A 24863-nucleotide genomic window follows, 5' to 3' on the forward strand; every position below is an offset into this window, starting at 1 on the left:
TGTGTCTTTTCCCTCAGAGTCATCGAAACAAAAGCGTTTTCAGTCCTTTGTCAAGTTCAGAGTCATCCGTCCACTCTTTTTCACTTCTGAAGTGGACCACTGGCGATTAATCAAAGGCAAGGATCTCCACGTGCTAAACTCCCTCGGGGCAGAGCCAGGGAAGGAGATCGACTCCCAGACCCGCGCCTTCCAGGCTGGGGTCCCTCCTGGACGACCCCCTTCTCGCCCCTCCGCAAGTTCTAAGGGCTTTCACCCCCTGGCTGGGTGGTCTGACCTTGACTCGCCTGGTCCCCCTCGCCGTCGGCGCTCAGCTACCCTCCGCGGCCACCAGGGGGCGGCCGAGCTCGGCGCCGCCGCGAGGAGGGGGGACTGCGGGGAAAGGAAGTGCCGCGAGTTCTGGCCCGGCCCGCGCGAAGCGCAGGCGGCGGCGAGCTGCGGCCTCTCGCCGGGGCCTCCCCCGCCAGGCCAGCCCCCGCCGTGGCCTTTCCCCGCCCCGCGCGGGCTGCCAGCGGCGGCGTGTTCCGGGTCCTGTGACCCGTCAGGCGGTGCGGCAGCGCGGCGGGAAGGGCGGCCGGTCTCGGAGAAGTTTCGACGGCCGGCGGGGCTCCCGGGGCGCCGCAAGGAGGGCGCGGCCGGGCGGGGCCCCGGAGCTCGCCGAGAGCGGCCGGCCGGCGGTGCGGGGTCGGGGGCGCTCATGGCGGGCGGCGGAGCTGGGGACCCGGGCCGGGGGGCGGCCGCCGCCGCGGCGCCGCCGGAGACCAGTGAGCACCTCTTCAAGGTGCTGGTCATCGGCGAACTCGGCGTGGGCAAGACCAGCATCATCAAGCGCTACGTCCACCAGCTCTTCTCCCAGCACTACCGGGCCACCATCGGGGTGGACTTCGCCCTCAAGGTCCTCAACTGGGACAGCAGGACGCTGGTGCGCCTGCAGCTATGGGACATCGCGGGTAAGAGGATGGCGGGAGCCGGGGACGTGCGGTGACCCCGAGGCGGGCGGACGGCGGCCTCCGGGCAGGGGGCGCCCGCGGGGTTTCCCCGCCGTCGGAAGCCTGGCGGGGGCGAGGGCGGCGCTCGGCTGCCCTCGGTCTCCTTGCTTCTTTCTCTGTCCTCTGCCAGAACTTGCCTGCCCGAGTAAGTTTGAAAGTAAGGGACTAAACCACCTGGAAAGATGGAAGGGGATGCTGGACTCCAGGGGGAATCAGCACAGTGGAACAGGCTTTGGTAGTCGAAGAATTTAAAAGCAGAACAAGATAAATAAATGCGTAGAGAAAATAAACCTGGTTAGACGCCTCAGCTCGGGCTTTGAAAAGCTCTGGTGTTTTTAAGAGATAGGAGGCCCTCTTCTTTGGAGCTCTCACCTGACCAGAGGTGAGAAGGCCACGGAGGCTTTTCCCGAGTTTTAATTCTGAATCTTGACGAGGAAGAGGGAGGGGAAGGGGCTGGCTCCTCTCATTCGCTTTAACATATTACAGATAAGAACAGAGGTTCGGAGTGGTTGAACGACTTACCCAAAGTTACACTCCTAGTTAGGGACACCCCCGAGACTAGAAACCAGGGTTTCTTTTCAGAAGGGTTTTCATCATCCACCTTGAGTCTGAGACCCTTCCTTGGGAGTGAAACCCCATTCTTTGTAGCCATCCTCGCATTCCTAGGGCAGGCCACTCAGGCAAAGATTTGGGAAAACTTCTCTTGAAACCTTATGCTCCTCTTCTCCCCCTGAACCAACACCTAGCCCCACTCCTGCCTCTCCACACCCAATATATAATATTATTTCCTGGCATTTGCTTTCCATTGTCATTTTGGAGCAGTTTGAGGAGGGTACAGATTCTCCTTACTCTACTGTATGAAAACTTGAACTCTGGCTGGTGTGGTGGGTTGGATGTGTGCATTTAATAAGCCATTAACTTTGGGAAAGTTGAAATATGAAAGTGGTACCAGGAATTACCTTGTTCAGTCATTGTGAGTGTTAAGCTCAGTCTGCCTTCAAGATGGGGGCATGTTCAGGGTTAAAGAGACCATCCTTCATCCTCCACTTGTATGACTGAAGCCTGTAAAAGGTGTGGTCACCCAACTGGTGAAGAGTCAAGGACCCAGGTCTGTCTGCTGGGTACTGCTCTTTTCATCAACGGCTTATTACATATGAGATGATATTGAAGAAATATCACATATATACTTATTTATTTAAGACTAGGCTTCTCTACCTCTGATAGGAAAATAAAGTGATGTATGTCACCTCTAAGAAAGGGGGAATAGTCAGCCTTTGGGCTCAGCTTGTTTTTTTTTTTTGGTTACAGAAAACCAAATGTTCGTTTGAAAAGTTTTGAAAAGTCATCTTTTGAAGCCAGAGGCTTCCTTTCGAAACACTTCCTGCTTTTTCACAGAGCACTTATGATAAGAGTATTTCTCCTTGACAAAGTCATGGATTCTAAAGGTTGCCTTACCATGTGATAATCATTCTACCAAAATCTTCAGTGTAGCCGTGAATTTCCATGAAGATGATTTTAAATCTCTGCCTAGGAGAATAGTTGAGTTTGCTTTATTCTTCATGTAAAATAGTGTGGTGTTTAGCAATTAAATTGTGATTGGGTCCTTCTGCGGGTAAATAAAAGATTTTTTTTATGGCACAGTTGTGTTTTTTTAAGCTTCAAGGAAAAATGTTTATATTTGGAGACTTGGGAAAGCAGAAGCATGAGTTAGAGTTTTCTTCCTCTTTTTCATCCTGCTTAACCAGACCTATTTTACTAGGAGGGGAACGTATTCAGTCTCTACCAGACTCTGGTACATATCGGCCTAGGTGGAATTTTCTTGCAGTTTTGCTTAAATCCAAAGCTTGACCCTTTCCAGGAAGGAGAGCAAACCTTTCAGAATCTCCAAAAGGGATTCTATCCAGCAAGTACACACCAGCAATGAACAAGATTAGAGGTAAACTTATGAGATGATTGGAAATTATAAGGTTCATCTTTTAAATAAGGTTTTCAGTATATAAGGAAACTAAGAGCAAAAAATAATGTGGCTTTAACTTAAGGTTTAGGGAGCTCTATCATTAACTCTGTCATTAACAAACCAAAGTTTGGTTTGAATATTTGAGCTACTAGTGAATCCTGGCTCATACCATTTGAATTAAGTAGTCATGATGTAATGGAGGCAAAGTGAAGGTCACTCCAAATAGTTCCCCATGGCTAAACATATTTGCTTTGTGTAGCAACAAAGTTGAATCATATTTAATTCTCAAAGGGGGGAGGTATTCCTTGATTGCAAAATAGTAGGTGGAGCTGGCCACTCGACATGACTAACTTAAGGTGTGCTGTTTTACTGGTTAGACTTTTGTTGCTGCTCTAGAAGTGGGAAAGGTGTAAATAAATTGTGTCAGGTCTCTGTACTTGAAAGCTCCAGCAAGCATAACAGGCGGGAATTACCCAAATGTTTTCTGTAAATGTAGCCAAGCATTTTAAGCTAAACTCTTCAAATTGAGAACCATAGTGACTCATGGATACAGGCCTTATAAATCCTTATTAAATCAAATGAATGCAGCTTTAAAGTACAGATGCAATTTTACACAATTTTGTGTTAGGCAATTCCTTTCTTTTACTTCATATCTGCTTTGAGACTGCTGCTCAACACATTACTGAAATATACTGAAATATTGAAGTCTTTGATAAGATTTTAAAGAGAGAGTTTAATAAGTGTATATACTAAATTAGGATGCAGTATCTGATCTTCCTTTTAACATGTATTATAGATGAATGAGTATTTGGCTCACTACTTATTATAAGCTTATTAGCAACTGTAGAATTTTCCAAGTAGGCTGAATGGCTGGTCCAGGCTAAATCTTTTTTTTTTTTTAAGCTTGTCCATTTAGATCTAGTATAATTTAGTCTGCATGCATTCATTGCAGTGATTTGCTTTCATAGGGAAGGCAAAATTTTATCTCTACCTTCTTAGAATGTTCAGCTGGTCCAGAGAATTAAATTAATGTAAGATTAATAGCAGAAATTTATTTGAAAGTGAAAGTTGCTCAGTCACGTCCAACTCTTTGTGACCCCTTGGGCTATGTAGTCCATGGCATTCTGCAGGCCAGAATACTGGAGTGGGTAGCCTATCCCTTCTCCAGCAGATCTTCCCAACCTAGGAATTGAACTGGGGTCTCCAGCATTGCAGGCGAATTCTTTACCAACTCAGCTATCAGGGAAGCTTTATGTGACACAAGAGCCCTCATAAGGAAAGGAAGAACCCCCAAAAGTACAAAAATATAAATGCTTTTATACTAGGTTGAACAAAGGCAGCTGTGGAAAAATAACCAAACTCTGTGGGATGCTAAAGGAAGATAAGAGCTATTTTAACAAGATCTGCTTCTGCAGAATTCTCTCAGTTTGATCCTCTCTGGTGATGAGCGCAGTTCCTTCCTTCCTTATGGGGAGGACGTCTTTCACATGGGAGTTTTATCTCCTGATTTAAGGGAGAAGAAGGGGAGGTTGGAATACCCATCTTGCCCTTGGTTTTCAAGTGCCTTTAGTTCAAATAATACTTATGCCACAGTGGAATTAGAGTAGGCAGGGAGCCTATTCTACTGCTTTTCAGTTTTTAGTATCAAAATTTCTTTATAAAAATCTGAGTAATACTCCTTTGGGCCAGAGAACAAATCAGAAACAATGTACTCTGAAATTCATGTAAATATTATTTATTAGAGCATAAAATTCATGCTTGGAAGACCTTATAAGTTATATAAACCATACTTAGATTCACTTTTGAGCCATACTTAGATTCAGTTTCGAGTTTTTTGATTCCCGTCTGAAAATAAAATGTTGATCTTGTCTTCCTTGTTCTCTCTCGCATATTGCCAATTGCTGTAACTAGTGGTCTCTTCTTGATTTCTTTGATAATGCTCCAACTCTTCATGAGCAAGAGTTTTCTTGACCTTCAGAGTGTCTATCGGTCAAGGATTATTAATGTTCAAGTTTTTTCTAAATATGAAGAAGCAGTTCTTTGAGGAATTAGTCTCTGTTATATGTAGTCTCTTAGTCCTACAGTGACTTTCATAGGGCTTATTGTGGGTCAGTTACTTAATAATTCATTTAAAAGGATTGAAATAAACTCTTTTATTACATCTGACTTGTACAGTCTTGCCATCTTCAGCCTTATTCTGGCTCAGTTTTGTGCTGAATTCCAAGCAAAGCCTACTATCCCATTTTACATCTTCAAATCTTCCTTATTTCGTAAGCCCTGAAACACCTTTGGGTTCCCCGGTCTGGACTGTGCTTTCACAAATGCCCAGACAGGAATTTCAACATAACAGCATATCTGTGTAACTGACATGAACAAAATTTACCTGGTAATGTTGTGCCTGTTGCCTTTCCTTCTTTTGAATGTGTTACCATTCTTAATTAGCCTCAGTTAGCCCAGGTACGGTAAAAGTTGCTCAGATTAGAGGTACAGAGAGCCAAGTTCTGATAAGAAGTACTAAAACTTGATTTGGCTGCAAGCCATTTGCCTAATCAGTCTATTGTTTGAATAGGATTAAAGGCTTTTAGAAACCCTATGGTGTAAACACAGGGAGGTGTGGTGTGGTAAGCTGACCAAGAAAACACAGGTACTCCATGGCACAGGTCTCATGTCTCTAATAGCAGAGTGGATTTTTGGTAACATAAGAGTGACATAAACTTTTGTCTTAATTTGCAAATGTTCTGGTCAGCCCTGTTTTGGAGCATATGACTCATATTTCATACCTCTTGTAATCATTACCATCTCTTTATGTCATCAGTCCAGAATTTCTAGTTCTTACACTTAATTATGAAGCATACTACTTCCAAGGCAGACACTTTTTGATTGGCTGCATCTCTCTCTCTCTCTCTCTTTTTTTTTTTACATTTGGAAAGACTCTTGAAACTGTGGACTTCTCTGAAGTTAATGAAGCTATTTTATTGGTATTTGGTGTAGAGCACACCCTGGAAAACAAGGTAATAATTGCAGCTGTTTGTCTGGACTAGTCTGTGATCTCACAGATTAAACCTGTATGCCATGCATTATTCCAGAGGTGCAGTATTATTTTCAAATACATCTTAGGAATTTCAGCCTTATGTATATGGTATTCTGACCTTCCAAAATGGCAACCCACTCCACTGTTCTTTCCTGGAGAATCCCATGGACAGAGGAGCCTGGCTGGCTACAGTCCATCAGATTGCAAAGAGTTGGGCATGATTTATTGACTAACAGCTGCAGCAGCAGCATCCTGACCTTCCAGCTTTCTTAAGCTTTTGATATGTAAAGTTCAGTGATTCTTCTTCTTTAAAAGATATTTTTATTTTGTATTGTGGTATAGCTGATTAACAAACAATGTTACCATAGATAGCTTCTTATTCCCTTTTAACACGTACTCAAGGTTTTGTTTTTATTCAAGTGAAATGAGATCACCACATCAGGAGACAATTGCCGTTAAAAGAGATAGTTTGTTACTGATAGTTCCCTATAGGAAGGACCATGTCACACCGTGCAGGACCACACAGGGAAGCACCAGGGTCATTTAGGAGGCAGAAGGAGCTGGGAGAAAGCAGAGCAAGGGCTAGAGCCTTTTTTGTGATTTTTGAAGAAAGGAAAGGACCTCGCAGCATAGGCAAGCTGAGCAAGTTTAGATTGGATAGTTTGAAAGATTTCAGTTTGCTAAGATCTATAGGGATGGTCCCTAGTTGTCTCAGACCTAGACTGCAAGAGCCTGACCAAAGAGAGCAAGTAGAGAAGGACTCAGGACTGATTGGTTTGCATATTGAAGACACGCTCTCAGCAAGTTGTTTGCTTTAATAACTAGACAACCCTGGGTGGGGGGCGGGGGGCGCAGTCCAGTCCCTCCCCTGGTCTACAAGGCCCCAAGGTCAAAGTAATCATAAAATATGTTAAAAAAAGAAAAAACCCTGATGAATACATATTTCTAGGCACTTATTAAAATGGACTAAGGAATGAGAAAAAGTAATCTTCCAAAGAAAAAAACTTTGAAGGCCTAAGATTTGAGTCCAAAAATAGCGTATCCTCAAAATAGTGAGGATTTCACACTTAATCAACAATTAAGTAGTAGAGAGTGGGCTCAGTCGACAAGTTTAAGTTGCACTATGGCTGTAGAGACCTTCTCTTGGAGGAAGAGATGGTGAAAAAGTGCTGACTTATGTGAGGAGATTTCTGGAGGTGAGATAAATGATCAAGAAAAAGGTGTTAAGAATTATATTCAATTATATTTTCAAAAGAGCTTTTTGCGCTTTTTACAGTCACAGAGGCTAAAAACATGTGATTTCTCCACTCTTATTTTGAGAGCAACAAACCACTCAAAAATAAATGGATCAGATCAGATCAGTCGCTCAGTCGTGTCCGACTGTTTGCAACCCCATGAATCGCAGCACGCCAGGCCTCCCTTGTCCATCACCAACTCCCGGAGTTCACTGAGACTCATGTCCATCAAGTCAGTGATGCCATCCAGCCATCTCATCCTCTGTCATCCCCTTCTCCTCCTGCCCCCAATCCCTCCCAGCATCAGAGTCTTTTCCAATGAGTCAACTCTTCGCATGAGGTGGCCAAAGTACTGGAGTTTCAGCTTTAGCATCATTCCTTCCAAAGAAGTACCAGGGCTGATCTCCTTAAGAATGGACTGGTTGGATCTCCTTGCAGTCCAAGGGACTCTCAAGAGTCTTCTCCAACACCACAGTTCAAAAGCATCAATTCTTCGGCGCTCAGCCTTCTTCACAGTCCAACTCTCACATCCATACATGACCACAGGAAAAACCATAGCCTTGACTAGACGAACCTTTGTTGGCAAAGTAATGTCTCTGCTTTTGAATATGCTATCTAGGTTGGTCATAACTTTCCTTCCAAGGAGTAAGCGTCTTTTAATTTCATGACTGCAGTCACCATCTGCAGTGATTTTGGAGCCCAGAAAAATAAAGTCTGACACTGTTTCCACTGTTTGCCCGTCTATTTCCCATGAAGTTATGGGATGGGATGCGGAGGTTTAGTTTAAGGCTTTGTGTTGGTCTTTCTGACAGGAGATCTTAACATTCTTTTCTTCCTCATTTTTTTCACTCATGTCTATCCAGATATTTTCCTTAAGTATTTTCTGTAGTGATTTTTGATTGCTTTGAAATTAAGCTAAATATATATTGGGTGTTTTGGTGTTGTTTTTTGTTTTTAGTGTGACTGTATGGGACTTGCTCCATCAGACTCATCTGAGGTGCTTAAATGTATCTTCCTTAGCATCAGCTATAAGCAGGCTGGCTTCATCTGTCAAACATGCCCATAAATCATGGTTTAACAAGAAAAAAGTTAAGTCCCTCACCTAGTAAGTCTGTGGTTGAGCAGTTCACAGCTGATGAACAGAATCATTCATTCTTCATGGACCAAAGCTGACATTTCAGCACTCAGCTACTCCCTGGCTGTATTCTTTGCCTTTCTGGTCCAGTCAGACACCCATGCCTTTTTGCAAGGGCAGCTGGGAAATCTAGGGCTTTTTCTGTTTGTTTTCAAACTGGACACACTGCTTCCCCAAATAAAATTCTGTGAAGGGGATACTAAAGAGGCAATTAGCAATATTCCACGCTTAACAAGTCAGAGTTCCTAGGGAGAGGGCCTGGAAGTGTGTAATTTACCAGACACCAGGGGTAATCTTTCCCAGGTGGCACTAGTGGTAAAGACCCCACCTGCCAATGCAGGAGACATAAGAGACACAGGTTCGATCCTGGGCAGGGAAGATCCCCTGGAGGAGGGCACGGCAACCCACACCAGTATTCTTGCCTGGAGAATGCCATGGACAGAGGAGCCTGGTGGGCCACAGTCCATGGGGTCACACAGAGTCGGACACGACTGAGCGACTGAGCACACACAGCGTGGGCGATCTGACTCGCTCAAGTTGAGAACAGAGGTTGTGTCTTGCCTGTGCTGTCCATTGCCAACAGACCCATCCTCTGTTCACTCCACTGAACAAGTCTGCTGCTCCCCGGGTTCCTTGACACCCACCTTTCCTGGCCCCTAAGTTCCTGTCTGTTTTGCATCACCCGCTCCTTATCTCTGTTGCTGTCTCAAGAGGTGATGTAAGGAGACAGGATAAATCACACGACAGAGATGGGTCATGTCTTGCTCTCACTGAATGCTGTACTTAAGAAAGGAAAAAGCCAGTATCTCGAACTTCCAAAACTATTCTGACTTTGGACACAAACCAAAAAAATACTTTGATTTTATTTCTCTCTTTAAATTGATTAAAGTCAGATGTTCTTTTTACAGTCACCACAGAAGATGTAAATAGTTGAATAAAAACAGACCTTACACTGTGACCTAAATACCACAAAAGCTTGCTCTTCTCTAATTAGCAAAGAGAAAAATCCCGTTCCTGATGTTGCCATCTCAAAAGGAGTTTGTTTTTCTTTTAGTTTAAGGTATTTTTTAACTTTATTTTTCTGTGTTCAGTTTTGTTACTCTCTTGCTTGACAGATGGGTTTGATCTCAACCTCAAATAGTGGTGGCATGGGCACAAACGGTATTTTATACATGAGGTAAATAACAACTTTGCCTCTTCCCCTATAATGCTTTTTTTTCCAAGTGGAAATATATTTCCAGATATAAGCATAGAATCTCAGAGGTAGCAAGTTCTGGTAAAAAACCCTTCATGTAATCACAGTTAACATTTATGAAAAGCTGCTTTCTAGTCACTGTCTCTCAATTTACTTTTTTAAAATTGAAAAGTAATTGCTTTACAACACGGTGTTTGTTTCTGCCATACGGCAGCATGAGTCAGATGAGTTCAGTTCAGTCGCTCAGCCATGGCCTATTCTTCGCAACCCCGTGGACTGCAGCACACCAGATTTCCCTGTCTATCACCAACTCCTGGAGCTTGCTCAAACTCACGCCCAATGAGTTGGTGATGCCATCCAACCATCTCATCCTCTGTCATTCCCTTCTCCCGCCTTCAATATTTCCCAGAATCAGGGTCTTTTCCAATGAGTCAGTTCTTCCCATCAGGTGGCCAAAATATTGGAGTTTCAGCTTCAGCATCATTCCTTCCAGTGAACACCTGGGACTGATCTCCTTTAGAATGGACTGGTTGGATCTCCTTGCAGTCCAAGGGACTCTCAAGAGTCTTCTCCAACACCATAGTTCAAAAGCATCAATTCTTCGGTGCTCAGCTTTCTTCACAATCCAACTCTCACATCCATACATGACCACAGGAAAAACCATAGCCTTGACTAGACGGACCTTTGTTGGCAAAGTCTCTGCTTTTGGATATGCTGTCTAGGTTGGTCATAACTTTCCTTCCAAAGAGTAAGCATCTTTTAATTTCATGGCTGCAATCCCCATGTGCAGTGATTTTGGAGCCCCCAAAAATAAAGTCAGCCACTGTTTCCCCATCTATTTACCATGAAGTGATGGGACTGGATGCCATGATCTTTGTTTTCTGATTTTAGTTCACTGATCCTAAAATGTCAATGTTCTCTCTTGCCATCTCCTGTTTGACCACTTGCAATTTACCTTGATTCATGGACCTAACATTCCACTTTCCTATGCAATATTGTTCTTTATAGCATTGGACTTTACTTCCAATACCAGTAACATCCACAACTGGGCATTGTTTTCACTTCATCTCAGCCCCTTCTTTCTTTCTGGAGCTATTTTTCCACTCTTCTCCATATTGGGCCGCTACCGACCTGGGGAGTTCATCTTTCAGGGTCAGATACATGTACACATATGTCCCCTCCCTCCTGAATCCCCCTCCCGTCTCCCTCCCCCAACCCCACCTTTCTAGGTTGTCACATAGCACTAGACTGAGCTCCCTGTGTCACACAGCAAATCCTACTTGCTATCTGTTTTACATATGTTAATACATATGTTTCTGGGGAAATTACAGTTGAGTAAACTGAGACTCAATAAGGTTAAGGGATTTCCTCAAGGTCTGTATACCTGTAACTTGCAGAGTTAGGGTATGAATCCAGAGATTTCTGATTGCAAAGGTTTTATGGTCATGTTATATTATCTTGTCTTTCTGCTTTACGTATGATAGAAAAGAAAACCAGACAAATGAATGGCGTTGTATGAAATCACATGACTCCTTTTACCTTCTTCATGGTACAGTATTAAAATATGAAATTCAGTTCATTATTGAATCCAGCCTCATATGGTGCTAATTTGATGCATTAGCTTTTAGACCTGTTTTATTTGAGGGTAATACAGTCATTTTTTTATGAAAAATTGTGTAAACAAGTCGGGGGGAATGGGTTTTTAGTTACATTGTTTTATTGGTCAGTATTATGGTAATTTTTTATTTTTTTTAATTTTTAAAACAATTTTTTTTTCTTTGTGCCATTTTTAAAATTTTATTTATTTTTTTTATTTTTTAACTGTACAATATTGGTTTTGCCATATATCAACATGAATCCACCACAGGTATACACATGTTCCCCATCCTGAACCCTCCTCCCTCCTCCCTCTCCATACCATCCCTCTGCGTTGTCCCAGTGCACCAGCCCCAAGCATCCAGTATTTTTTTTTTTTACTTTACAATATTGTATTGGTTTTGCCATACATCAACATGAATCCGCCACGGGTGTACACGTGTTCCCAGTCTTGAACCCCCCTCCCACCTCCCTCCCCATACCATCCCTCTGGGTCATCCCAGTGCACCAGCCCCAAGCTTCCTGTATCCTGCATTGAACGTGGACTGGCGATTCGTTTCTTATATGATATTATACATGTTTTTTAATGTAAGGAATTTTTTTTAATCTTCTAACAATGCCTATACTTTTAGCATGTTAAATATTTAAGTGTGATTCTGGGGCACATTTATAAGGGCTTTATAAAGTAGTAGTATAAAAAGTCATTAAATAGATGCCCTAAAAATGACAAAACCTATGTGACTATGAATTGTAGCTTCTTACGTATAAAACCTAAGACCCATTATGACATCACCATATTATCTATATCAAGCTATAAAATTTTTTAGTGGCTAGATAAATATCTTTCTAGAACCCGTGACTGGACTTATATTTTGGCTAGATCTTGAACTGTTACCCACCAACCACACAAGCATGTTAAAAATGCTTCATCTCTGAAATGCATACTGAACTTTAAGGATATGTTTTTAAAGAACTTTATATGCACTCACTAGAAACTTCATTTTTGCCCAGTCACCTTAAGCAAGAACATGTAGCTCAGTAATTCTTGTTGTTTGTTGTTTAGTTGCTAAGTTGTGTCCGACCCTTTTGCAGCCCCATGGACTGTAGCCCAGGCTCCTCTGTCCATGGGATTTCCCAGGCAAGAATACTGAGTGGGTTGCCTTTTGATTCTCCAGGCAAGAACACTGGATGGGCGGGATGGATGGATCTTCCTGCTCCAGGGATCTAACCTTATGTTCCCTGCATTGGCAGGTGGATTCTTTACCTCTGAGCCACCTGGGAAGCCCAATAATTCTTAATGAGTGGGAAAGGATAAGCATTTATACTTGGAAAGCTAAGCACTGATTATCTTATTGCTCTGATTTATTTTTCATTGTGTGACTTATATTTTGAATTTCAAATAACATTTAGAGATATCTAGATTTTTTGGCAAATGGGCACATGAACATAAAGTTTTGAGACACACATTGAAAAATAGTGATTAAAACCATAGAGAAGGCGTCTCTGGCCTGTATTTCTGATAAAATGTTCAAAATTTTTTTTGCTTTCAAATCTGAGAGCAAATATTTCCCTTTAGAAAATTTGCCTACACTAAAAAGAGAGAAGGCAAGCCATTTTGTGATTTTCTTTTCCTTGATTAGAATACATATTCTTGGAAATGTATCAAGTTGTCTCAACTCCTTCTCAAAGTCATTAGTGTTGGGTACTCCAGATATTGGGGAAGCATTTTAATCCTTTTGCCAACATGTATACCTTACAGGTCATCATCCATTAGAGTATGTATTACCAAGTCGTGCATCTTTAAATGTCTTTGAGCCTAGATGACTAGCACTGTCCGCTTTTTTTCCCTTTCTCATTGCCAACATATCTAGTTATAATCAGGGTTACTTCCGCTAGATAAGGAAGTAACACAGCTTTTTAAAGGATAACACATTTTAGAAGCCATTTGGAATATTCAGGCAATATGCCCACAGCAATATGGTTGAAAAAGCCTGTCCCCAGTATCAGCCTAGCTAGTGAACTCATCAGTGAGGCATGTCCTTAGCTGCTGTGGTCAGCCACTCGGGGACACAGAGCAAGCCTGTAACTTTTGTGGCAGGGCTGTGTGTCCTTGAGGAATGTCTTTCCCAGGCTCATGCTGCTTTGGATCTATTTGGAGACATGGGGCCATGGGGAGCAATGTATACTCCAGAAAATCCTTGGCTACCAGATCAGGCAGCACATTGGATAAGACATCAACCTAAGACACTTGAGTAATGTTGTCTCACTGAGATTTTATTTTCTCATCTTTAAAATAAGGGAGGTTGGATGAGATAATCTGGAGCATCATCTTCTAGTTTATAATCTTGTCTGTTAGAGTATCAGAAAAGCATAAAGTAACCCCTCTCCTTCCTGTAAGAGGAGATTACAGCTCTGGTCTAGGAAGGTGGTGTTTATTGCTCAGAGTTCTCCCCACCGTGTCTGTACTACTACTGCAGACCATGTAAGAGGAAGATCTCCCAGGTTCTGCTGAGTTTACATATTGGTGTACACTTTCACTCCACACACACACACACGCACCATGAAACAAGATACATGCAGCTGTCTTTACATTTAATAACTGCATACTTTCTCCTCTAACCGGTCCGCTTCCATCACAGGACACAAGCCAGGAGCATTCAGCATGCAGCATGGCAGAAATGTCCTGCTTTTATTTATGTACTTGTGGAAAGAAGAGTCCTAGAGAATAATAAAAATTTCTTAGAATAAACTTAAAATGGTTGATTGGCTGCCCTCCAAAATTAAAAAAAAAAAATGTTAAGATTCCATGGATTTCTAATGCAATTCTAGTTAGCATGACAGTCTTACCTATTAGCCCTTATTGATCCTTTAGCCCTTATCTGAAGCTAGGAAGGGCTGGCTTCTGCAGTGCTGTAAAAGGGGAAGTAGAACACCTGTTTCTCCTAGTGATGACTCAGTGCTTCTGGGAAACTGCCTCCAGCAGTTAAAACTTAGCCTTTTAGTCCATGGATGGTGAACAAGGCTCTGACTCGGCTGGCTGCCCCCAGGGGCATGCAAACTGACAGTCACAGCATGAAAGTAAAGAAATAAAGTTTATGAAGATATTGTATTTTCATAGTATAAGCATTTGAAAGGCATTTTTTGATAATGTATCTTTCAAAAAGACTAGTAAGATTAGCGTACCCACTTCAGTGAATGGCATCCCCTTGTTGAATACCATAATATGCTCTTTGTATCTCTGATTACACCTAACACATCATGGCATCACTTGGTTTCTTTCCTCGGATGGACTGGGAGTCTTGGGATCCTATTCATTGTTTCACCAGTGTCTAGCACAGTGCCTGGTACATAGGAGGAACCTAATACATATTTTCTAGTTGAGATCAAACCTAGCTATAAGAGGTAAAAAGATATTTGGGAGTTGTACCAGTCGAGATAGGCTAGGTTGTGGTAGGGTGCCAACAGCCTTAAAATGAGGAAGATCCCCTGGAGGAGGGCGTGGCAACCTACTCCAGTATTCTTGCCTGGAGAATCCTATCGACAGTGGAGCCTGGCGGGCTACAGTCCATGGGGTCGCAAAGAGTCGGATATGACTGAGCGACTGACACACTTTCACACTCTTTCTACATGTCCTTGGGAGGGAGCAGAAGTTGGGGGATGGTGAGGAATGTGAGGGTGGTTTTTCACTGGAGCCCCTTGAAGACCCAGGCTAAAAGAGGCCCTACCATCTGATACCATCACCTCAAAGTAGGGGTAACCTTGCTGCCACCCGACAAGTGATTCTGCTGGGCAGGGACACTTCTGTCCACATTCCATGAATACAGCTGGTTTAGTCGGGGCAGGACAGTATGGTCCTCCATGTATTCAAAAGTGGAGGAAAATGGATTATTCGTGAACATTAGTTGTGGTTTCCACTGGACTCCTTTGTTTTAGATAGTAATAAGGGAATAGCTAAAATTACCCAAGGAGCAGTCATAACAAAGATACAGGCTGCAATTCTTATTCTTGTAGGAAAGTTTACTTTCCTGCTTAACAACCGAAAGAGTTTAGCAACCCTGTGCATTTAAACCTTGAAAACAGCAGAGCTAAATCTAAGTTTCACCTTGTTCAATTTTTGGAGAATAGTTCTGTTAATTTTATGTTAAGATTATTATTCTAGATGAACTTCTTTTATCTTTCTTCAGTCCCTAATTCAATGACACATGTTTTAGAAACTTTTATTTTTCACTTGTCTTTACCAGTTCAGGAAGATCTCTGAAGCACTTTTGAATTTTTTAAAAAAGAGATTATGAACCAAGTACAGTGGAAGTATATTTTTCTTATTCTTTTGGAGAATAAGCTACTCCCATAAATGCATGGGCTTGGCCTTTTGATGGTGGGTCATTTACATTTGATCCCCGTTGCTGTCTTCTGGATTTGGTGATTGCAGAATTGTCAGAAAATCATTATAACATTAAAATTATAGCATAGTTTTCTGATATACAACGTAGAATTCTGATACTCTAAAATATCAGAAGTGAGAGCTTGGAGGAACTTTGATGATCTCTAAAGAATTGATGCTTTTGAACTGTGGTGTTGGAGAAGACTCTTGAGAGTCCCTTGGACTACAAGGAGATCCAACCAGTCCATCCTAAAGGAGCTCAGTCCTGGGTGTTCATTGAAAGGACTGATGCTGAAGCTTAAACTCCAATACTTTGGCCACCTCATGCGAAGAGTTGACTCATTGGAAAAGACCCTGATGCTGGGAGGGATTGGGGGCAGGAGGAGAAGGGGACGACAGAGGATGAGATGGCTGGATGGCATCACCGACTCGATGGACATGAGTTTGAGTGAACTCCGGGAGTTGGTGATGGACAGGGAGGCCTGGTGTGCTGCAATTCATGGAGTCACAAAGAGTCGGACACAACTGAGCGACTGAAATGAACTGAACTGAAAGGTCTCTAAAGACAGTTGGCTGATTTAAACAGACAACATTATTTCCTGGGGTAGCTTGACTGTCGGGTGCTTGATATTTGATTCTGTAGGATGGTTGTACTTTTCTCAGGTTTATTTTTCTTTGCAACCCATTTTCACCACTTTGAGGTAAAACACTTAACTACCTAATAATTTAAGGCTTTGCCATGTGTGAAAGTGAACTCATTAGTTGCTCAGTCGTGTCTAACTCTTTGCACACTATGGACTATAGCCTGCTAGGCTCCTCTGTCCATGGGATTCTCCAGGCAAGAATACTGGAGTGGATTGCCAGTTCCTTCTCCAAGAGATCTTCCTGACCTAGAGATTGAACTCACGTCTTCTGCATTGGCAGGCATATTCCTTACCTCTGAGCCACCAGGGAAGCCCAGTGATAGTACTTAGCTAGTATTTATTCAGTGGTCACTTATGGACCTGGCGTTTTACACTCTTTGAACTTAAAGTATAACCTACAAAGTTAAGGGAGAAGTTAAGGGTGTACCTTCATGAATTTTATATACTACTCCTGGTAAAGGTATAGACTGTCCCTAAACCCTTAGCACAGAAATCATTAAACTATTTTTGTAAAGTTCCTGATAGTAATTATTTTAGGCTTTGTGAGCCATTTACTCTCTATTGCAACAACTCATCTCCACCATTATAGAATGAAATCAGGCATATAATATGTAAATAGATGAGGGTGATATTCCATTCCTATTGATATATGGCAAAACCAATACAATATTGTAAAGTTAAAAAATAAAATAAAAAAAAAAAAGATCTTTATTGAAACTCATCAGGGAATTTGGGCTTTTTGAGCATGAGTTGCCTGTTGTCCTTGCTTGGCCCTTAAAATAAACCCTTCTCTGCTCCAAAAAAAAAAAAAAAAAAAAAACCCACAACTTTATTTAGCTAAGTTCTGCCAAACTCAGCCCTAAATATACTCCCAGGCAGGCATTTTACATTTAACTTCCCAGTGACCATATATGAGGTAGGTATTTTTTATAGCTTTATTGTGATATAGTTGACATAGAGTAAACTGTACAATTTTATAAGTTTTACGCTTGGGAAATACCACCATTGTCAAGATTGGAAGCATTTGTTATCATTTGAAATCTAATTTCTCTAATCCATTCCCCGCCCTTGTCCAACATAATCAACTGATCTGCTTTCTCTTACTGTATTAGTGTAGTTTCTAATTTTTTTGGTATTTGATATAAGTAGACTCACAGTATCACCTCCTCCTCCTCTGGCCTGGTTATTTTGACTCAGCATAATTATTTTGAGATCCATCCATGTTGTTACATTTATTCATAATTTGTTCCTTTCCTTTTTATTGTTGAGTTGTGGTCCATTGTATGAATATACCATAGCTTATTCATTACTATATGAATAGACATTTGGGTTGCTTCCAGTTTGGGGCTGTTAAAAATGAAGCTCCTCTGAGCAGTCGTGGGCATGCCTTTGTATAGATGTGTGCCTTCATTTTGTTAGCAAATGCCTAGGAGTGGGATGGCTTGGTTGTATGCTAGATATATGTTTACATTTTTGAGAAAGTATCAAATTGTTTTCCAACATGGTTACACTATTTTTAAGGATTATTCTTACCAGCTGTGTATGAGAGTTCCAGTTGCTCCACAACTTCACCAGCACTTGGTATAGTCAGACTTTTTCATTATAGCCTTTCTTGTGGGTATAAAGGATCAGCTCAGTTGTGGTTTAAACCCAGTGATTAATAATTTTGAGCATCATTTCTTTTGCTTATTTATCATCATATAAATTCTTGGGTTAAGTGTTTTAATATTTTGCTTATTCTATCAAATTGTTTTTTGTTCTCTTATTTTGGAGTTCTGAGAATTCTGTATATTCTAAGTATGTTTTTTAAATCAGATATAATATATATGTACTTTTTTCTCCCAGTTTGTGCCTTTACTTTTCATTTGCTTAACAATGTTGTTGTTTGGCCTTCTGAGTCCTGACTGACTCTTTGCAACCCCATGGACTGCAGTACATCAGGCTTCCCTGTCCTTCACTATCTCCCAGACTTTGCTCAAACTCATGTCCATTGAGTTGGTGTTGCTGTCCAACCATCTCATCCTCTGTTGCCCTCTTCTCCTACTGTCCTCAATTTTTCCCAGCATCAGGGTCTTTTCCAATGAATGGGCTCTTCGGATCAGGTGGCAAAGTACTAGAGTTTCAGCTTCAGCATCAGTCCTTCCAGTGAATATTCAGAGTTGATTTCCTTTAGGATTGACAGGTTTGATCTCCTTGCAGTTCAAGGAAGTCTCAAGTGTCTTCTCTAGTACCACAGTTCGAAAGCATCAATTCTTCGACACTCAGCTTTCTTTATGGTCCAAATCTCACATCTGTACATGACTACTGGTAAGACAAACAAAGGTCTGTCTAGTCAAAGCTATGGTTTTTCCAGTAGTCATGTATGGATGTGAGAATTGGACTACAAAGAAAGCTGAGCACCAAAGAAATGATGCTTTTGAACTGTGGTGTTGGAGAAGACTCATGAGTCTTCTTGGATTGCAAGGAGATCCAACAAGTCCGTCCGTCATAAAGGAAATCAGTCCTGAATATTCATTGGAAGGACTGATGCTGAAGCTGAAACTCCAATACTTTGGCCACCTGACGTGAGGAACTGACTCATTGGACAAGACCCTGATTCTGGGAAAGGTTGAAGGCAGGAGGAGAAGGGGACACCAGAGGATGAGATGGTTGGATGGCATCATCAACTTGATGGACATGAGTTTTAGTTAGCTCTGGGAGTTGGTGATGAACAGGAAAGCCTGGTGTGCTGAGGTCCATGGGGTCGCAAAGAGTCAGACATGACTGAGCAACTGAACTGAACTGGTAAAACCATAACTTTGACTATATGGACCATTGTTGGCAAAATTAATACACTGTCTAGGTTTTTCATAGATTTCTTCCAAGGAGGAAGTGCCTTTTAATTTCATGGCTGCAGTCACTGTCTTCAGTGATTTTGGAGCCCAGGAATATAAAGTCTGTCACTATTTCCACTTTTTCCCCCATCTATTTGCCATGAAGTGATGGGACTGGATCCTATGATCTTAATTTTTTAATATTGAATTTTAAGCCAGCTTTTTCACTTTCCTCTTTCACTTTCATCAAGAGGCTCTTTAGCCCTCTTCTCTTTCTGCCATTAGAGTGGTATCATCTGCGAATCTGAGGTTATTGATATTTCTCCCAGCAATCTTGATTCTAGCTTGTGATTCATCCAGCCTAGCGTTTCACATGATGCACTCTGCATATAAGTTAAAAAAGCAGTGTAACAGTATACAGCCTTGACATACTCCTTTCCCAATGTGGAACCTCTCCATTGTTCCATGTCCAATTCTAACTATTGCTTCTTGTCCGGCATACAGGTTTCTCAAGAGGCAGATAAGGTAGTCTGGTATTCCCATTGCTTTAAGACTTTTCCACAATTTGTGTGATCCACACAGTTAAAGGCTTTAGCGTAGTCAATGAAGCAGATGTTTTTCTGCTTGCTTTTTCTGTGATACAACGGATGTTGGCAATTTGATCTCTGGTTCCTCTGCTTTTTCTAAATCCAACTTGTACACTTAGAATTTCTTGGTTCACATACTGCTGAAGCCCAACTTGAAGGATTTTTAGCATTACCTTGCTAGCATGTGAAATGTGCCCATTTGTACGATAATTGAAACATTCATTGGCATGGCTTTTCTTTGGAATTGGAATGAAAACTGACCTTTTCCAGTCCTGTGGCCACTGCTGAGTTTTCCAAATTTGCTGACATATTGACTGCAGCACTTTGATAGCATCATATTTTAGGATTTGGAATAGCTCAGCTGGAGTTCCATCCTGTCCACCAGCTTTCCTTGTATCTGGGCTTCCCTGGTGTCTCAGTTGGTAAGGAATCTGCCTGCAATGAAGGAGACCCAGATTTGATCTCTGGGTCTGGAAGATCCCTGGGAGAAGGGAATGGCCACCCACTCCAGTATTCTTGCCTGGAGAGTTCCATGGACAGAGGAGCCTGGCAGGCTACAGTCATGGGATCGCAAACAGTCGGACACAACTGAGTGACGAACATTATTCTGTTAGGTCGTTGCTGTTTCTGTCCTTTACGTTGCCCATCTTATCTTTGCATGAAATGCTTAACAGTGTAATTGGCACCGTTTAGACTTGTCATATATGGTGGTGTTAGAAAGCACACTGTCTGCTGTGAGAATGTCAAGGAGGATTGAATCCTGGCCCTGGAACTGGAATGGGTATTTTTTTTTAATTTTATTTTATTTTTAAACTTTACAATATTAGTTTTGCCAAATATCGAAATGAATCCACCACAGGTATACCTGTGTTCCCCATCCTGAACCCTCCTCCCTCCTCCCTCCATACCCTCCCTCTGAGTTGTCCCAGTGCACCAGCCCCAAGCATCCAGTATCGGCATCGAACCTGGACTGGCAACTCGTTTCATACATGATATTATACATGTTTCAATGCCATTCTCCCAAATCTCCCCACCCTCTCCCTCTCCCACAGAGTCCATAAGACTGATCTATACATCGGTGTCTCTTTTGCTGTCTCGTACACAGGGTTATTGTTACCATCTTTCTAAATTCCATATATATGCGTTAGTATACTGTATTGGTGTTTTTCTTTCTGGCTTACTTCACTCTGTATAATAGGTTCCAGTTTCATCCATCTCATTAGAACTGATTCAAATGTATTCTTTTTAATGGCTGAGTAATACTCCATTGTGTATATGTACCACAGCTTTCTTATCCATTCATCTGCTGATGGGCATCTAGGTTGCTTCCATGTCTTGGCTATTATAAACAGTGCTGCAATGAACATTGGGGTACACGTGTCTCTTTCCCTTCTGGTTTCCTCAGTGTGTATGCCCAGCAGTGGGGTTGCTGGATCATAAGGCAGTTCTATTTCCAGTTTTTTTAAGGAATCTCCACACTGTTCTCCATAGTGGCTGTACTAGTTTGCATTCCCACCAACAGTGTAAGAGGGTTCCCTTTTCTCCACACCCTCTCCAGCATTTATTGCTTGTAGACTTTTGGATCGCAGCCATTCTGACTGGTGTGAAATGGTACCTCATAGTGGTTTTGATTTGCATTTCTCTGATAATGAGTGGTGTTGAGCATCTTTTCATGTGTTTGTTAGCCATCTGTATGTCTTCTTTGGAGAAATGTCTATTTAGTTCTTTGGCCCATTTTTTGATTGGGTCATTTATTTTTCTGGAGTTGAGCTGTAGGAGTTGCTTGTATATTTTTGAGATTAGTTGTTTGTCAGTTGCTTCATTTGCTATTATTTTCTCCCATTCTGAAGGCTGCCTTTTCACCTTGCTTATAATTTCCTTTGTTGTGCAGAAGCTTTTAAGTTTAATTAGTTCCCATTTGTTTATTTTTGCTTTTATTTCCAATATTCTGGGAGGTGGGTCACAGAGGATCCTGCTGTGATGTATGTCAGAGAGTGTTTTGCCTATGTTCTCCTCTAGGAGTTTTATAGTTTCTGGTCTTACGTTGAGATCTTTAGTCCATTTAGAGTTTATTTTTGTGTATGGTGTTAGAAAGTGTTCTAGTTTCATTCTTTTACAAGTGGTTGACCAGTTTTCCCAGCACCACTTGTTAAAGAGATTGTCTTTAATCCATTGTGTATTCTTGCCTCCTTTGTCAAAGATAAGGTGTCCATAGGTGCGTGGATTTATCTCCGGGCTTTCTATTTTGTTCCATTGATCAATATTTCTGTCTTTGTGCCAGTACCATACTGTCTTGATAACTGTGGCTTTGTAATAGAGCCTGAAGTCAGGTAGGTTGATTCCTCCAGTTCCATTCTTCTTTCTCAAGATCGCTTTGGCTATTCGAGGTTTTTTGTATTTCCATACAAATTGTGAAATTATTTGTTCTAGCTCTGTGAAGAATACTGTCAGTAGCTTGATAGGGATTGCATTGAATCTATACATTGCTTTGGGTAGTATACTCATTTTCACTATATTGATTTCTTCCAATCCATGAACATGGTATATTTCTCCATCTATTAGTGTCCTCTTTGATTTCTTTCACCAGTGTTTTATTGTTTTCTATATATAGGTCTTTAGTTTCTTTAGGTAGATATATTCCTAAGTATTTTATTCTTTCCGTTGCAATGGTGAATGGAATTGTTTCCTTAATTTCTCTTTCAGTTTTCTCATTATTAGTGTATAGGAATGCAAGGGATTTCTGTGTGTTGATTTTATATCCTGCAACTTTACTATAACCATTGATTAGTTCTAGTAATTTTCTGGTGGAGTCTTTAGGGTTTTCTATGTAGAGGATCATGTGATCTGCAAATAGTGAGAGTTTTACTTCTTCTTTTCCAATTTGGATTCCTTTTATTTCTTTTTCTGCTCTGATTGCTGTGGCCAGAACTTCCAAAACTATGTTGAATAGTAATGGTGAAAGTGGGCACCCTTGTCTTGTTCCTGACTTTAGAGGAAATGCTTTCAATTTTTCACCATTGAGGATAATGTTTGCTATGGGTTTGTCATATATAGCTTTTATTATGTTGAGGTATGTTCCTTCTATTCCTGCTTTCTGGAGAGTTCTTATCATAAATGGATGTTGAATTTTGTCAAAGGCTTGGGTATTTTAAGTCACAAGATCCTCCTCAAAAATGCCTTGTCTCATACATTTCTTTTTTTCTTATGGTTTAACCAGAAATTTTATATGAATACAAACTTGTATGTTCACTAACACAGCTGGCAAAAAGAAATATTTGGGGAGAGAATTTACAGATGATTCTAGAAACAAAAGTCACTAGAGTGCAATAGTTCTTCATAATTTCTGGATTTCTATATACGTTTGTTAGTTTGGCACCTTACCCTCTTCTAAATTAAAGCGTAGCCCAAAGGAATGTTTTTATAATTATGTAATTATGTTATCTGGACTAAGTTAGTAGTACTCATTTCTCTTATTGCTGTAGTTGTTTCATATAATTAAAATTGAGAAAAATAAAAATCATTGGTATTGTGTGCTCTCTGTTTGGAATTAGGTGCACCTTAATGCATCTGTGCAGTGTTTACAAAATGGTGATACTGACCTTGAATGGTTGGTCTGTTCTCTGCCAGCATGCCTTGTGTGATAATTAAATGCACATTAATAGAAAAGGATACAACATGAGCTTTTTATAAATGTCAGCATTGTGAGCAAATAAACTAAATAGTTGGCTGGTCAGATTTACATCACTAATAATATATGAACATGATAATGACATTTCTCATGTGACTGTTCATTATAACAAACTTTGGAACTCTGAACTGTCACAGTACACCTCAGATAAGCCCCTCTGGGGAGCAGTCATAAACTAGATGAACTCTGTTTATCCATTTAAGTTTGACTGTTGTGTTCTTCTTCAATTATTCCATTAATAATATCTAAAAATGTGTGATGGCATAGAATTTGGAGGAGAAAAATGATTAATTTAGGGGACAGTCTTGCTTTCTTTACTACCAGTAAAATTAGATAAAAGCTTGTTTTTCATTGTATGTTTTAATAGGAAAATGTTCCATCGTAGCACATGTTTTTATCATTAGACAAAGAGTTATAAATCTTAGATTTGTAGTGATCGCAGTCATTTTCCCTTAGCACTATAGTCAGTACTTTGCCCCACTAAAGGTAAGAGCTTTAGAAGTCAGGGCAGCTGCAGGATAGGTCAGAATGACGGGCATGTTTCCACACACTTGGGAGTCAGGAGATCCAGCCTTAGTCCCATCTTCTTTAGTTGGAGCTGTTGGAGTCCTGGCCAGGCAGCTTTTGCACGTTTTTCTGTCTGTCAGATGAAGAAAAAATTCTTCCTAAGTCAATACCAGATAGTAAGTGAATGCTTTGCTAAGACCTATATGGTATGTTTAATGGTAGATTTTTTTCCAAAAAAAAAAAAGTGTTTAACATATTAAGCTATTTTAAAAGTACAATGATATCCTAAGAGCTCTATAGTTGATCCTTCTTTTAATAGCACAGTTGTACCATGTTTTACTAAAGTAGTGGTTTTGCACATTTACCTTCTTAGAGGAGAGCAGTCTTGCATTTCGAGTCAAAAGTGAGAAAGTAGCATTTATATATATATACACACACACATACACACATATACACACACATACACACATATACACTATCAGGTGTTAAAAAGATTGCTTGTGGGAACTTGCTGTCTAACATAGGGAGCCCAGCCTGGCACTCTGACTTCCTAGAGAAGTGGGATGGGAGAAGGGAGGGAGGCTCAAGAGGGAAGGAGTATATGTATTCACATTGTTGTACTGCAGATACCAGCACAGAGTTGTGAAGTACTTTTCCTCCTTTAAAAAAATTTAAAAAGGAAAAGGAAAGTGGGTTTTGCTGGAGATGTGAAAAAAGAGGAGTTAAGAACATGAGCTCCTTTATCTCAGGTCCAGGCCTAATCTTTTTGACTAGCGTTTTACCCACCACACTTATCTTCTTCCTGCAAGTCTGTTTTCTTCTATTCTTGTCTCTTCCCTCCACACCCAACTTTCTTTTTTTTGCTTTGGTACCTCTCTTAGACCAGGGCGAGTGAGAGGGCCCATGATGGATTCTGTAGCTATAGGAGTGGCATCTTGATATTTGTGGAGAATGTAGTGTACATGCACAGAGGACATAAAACAAGTAACTGTCCTGAGAGCAGGTGAGCAACCACTTCTGCCCTGTGGGTTGTGGTTCTGTGTGTGTCCTTAATCCCACCCATCTCTGTTGCTCTGGAATGACAGATGTGTTTACAACATTATTCTTA

At 41.2% G+C, this 24863-nt stretch overlaps 1 protein-coding gene across 1 annotated transcript in view; it reads left to right on the top strand.

Annotated features, from left to right (window-relative positions):
* Positions 1–508: 508 nt before the first annotated feature.
* The window catches only part of RAB32 (RAB32, member RAS oncogene family), a 31704-nt gene continuing 7349 nt past the window's right edge, over positions 509–24863 (top strand). The window contains exon 1 of the mRNA NM_001205950.2: positions 509–947. Coding sequence (NP_001192879.1) covers positions 695–947 — 253 coding nt within the window. The 5' untranslated portion in view covers positions 509–694. The remainder of the gene's footprint in view (positions 948–24863) is intronic.

This window comes from Bos taurus, chromosome 9, assembly GCF_002263795.3.
Source record: "Bos taurus isolate L1 Dominette 01449 registration number 42190680 breed Hereford chromosome 9, ARS-UCD2.0, whole genome shotgun sequence".
NCBI classification, from domain to species: Eukaryota; Metazoa; Chordata; class Mammalia; order Artiodactyla; family Bovidae; genus Bos; species Bos taurus.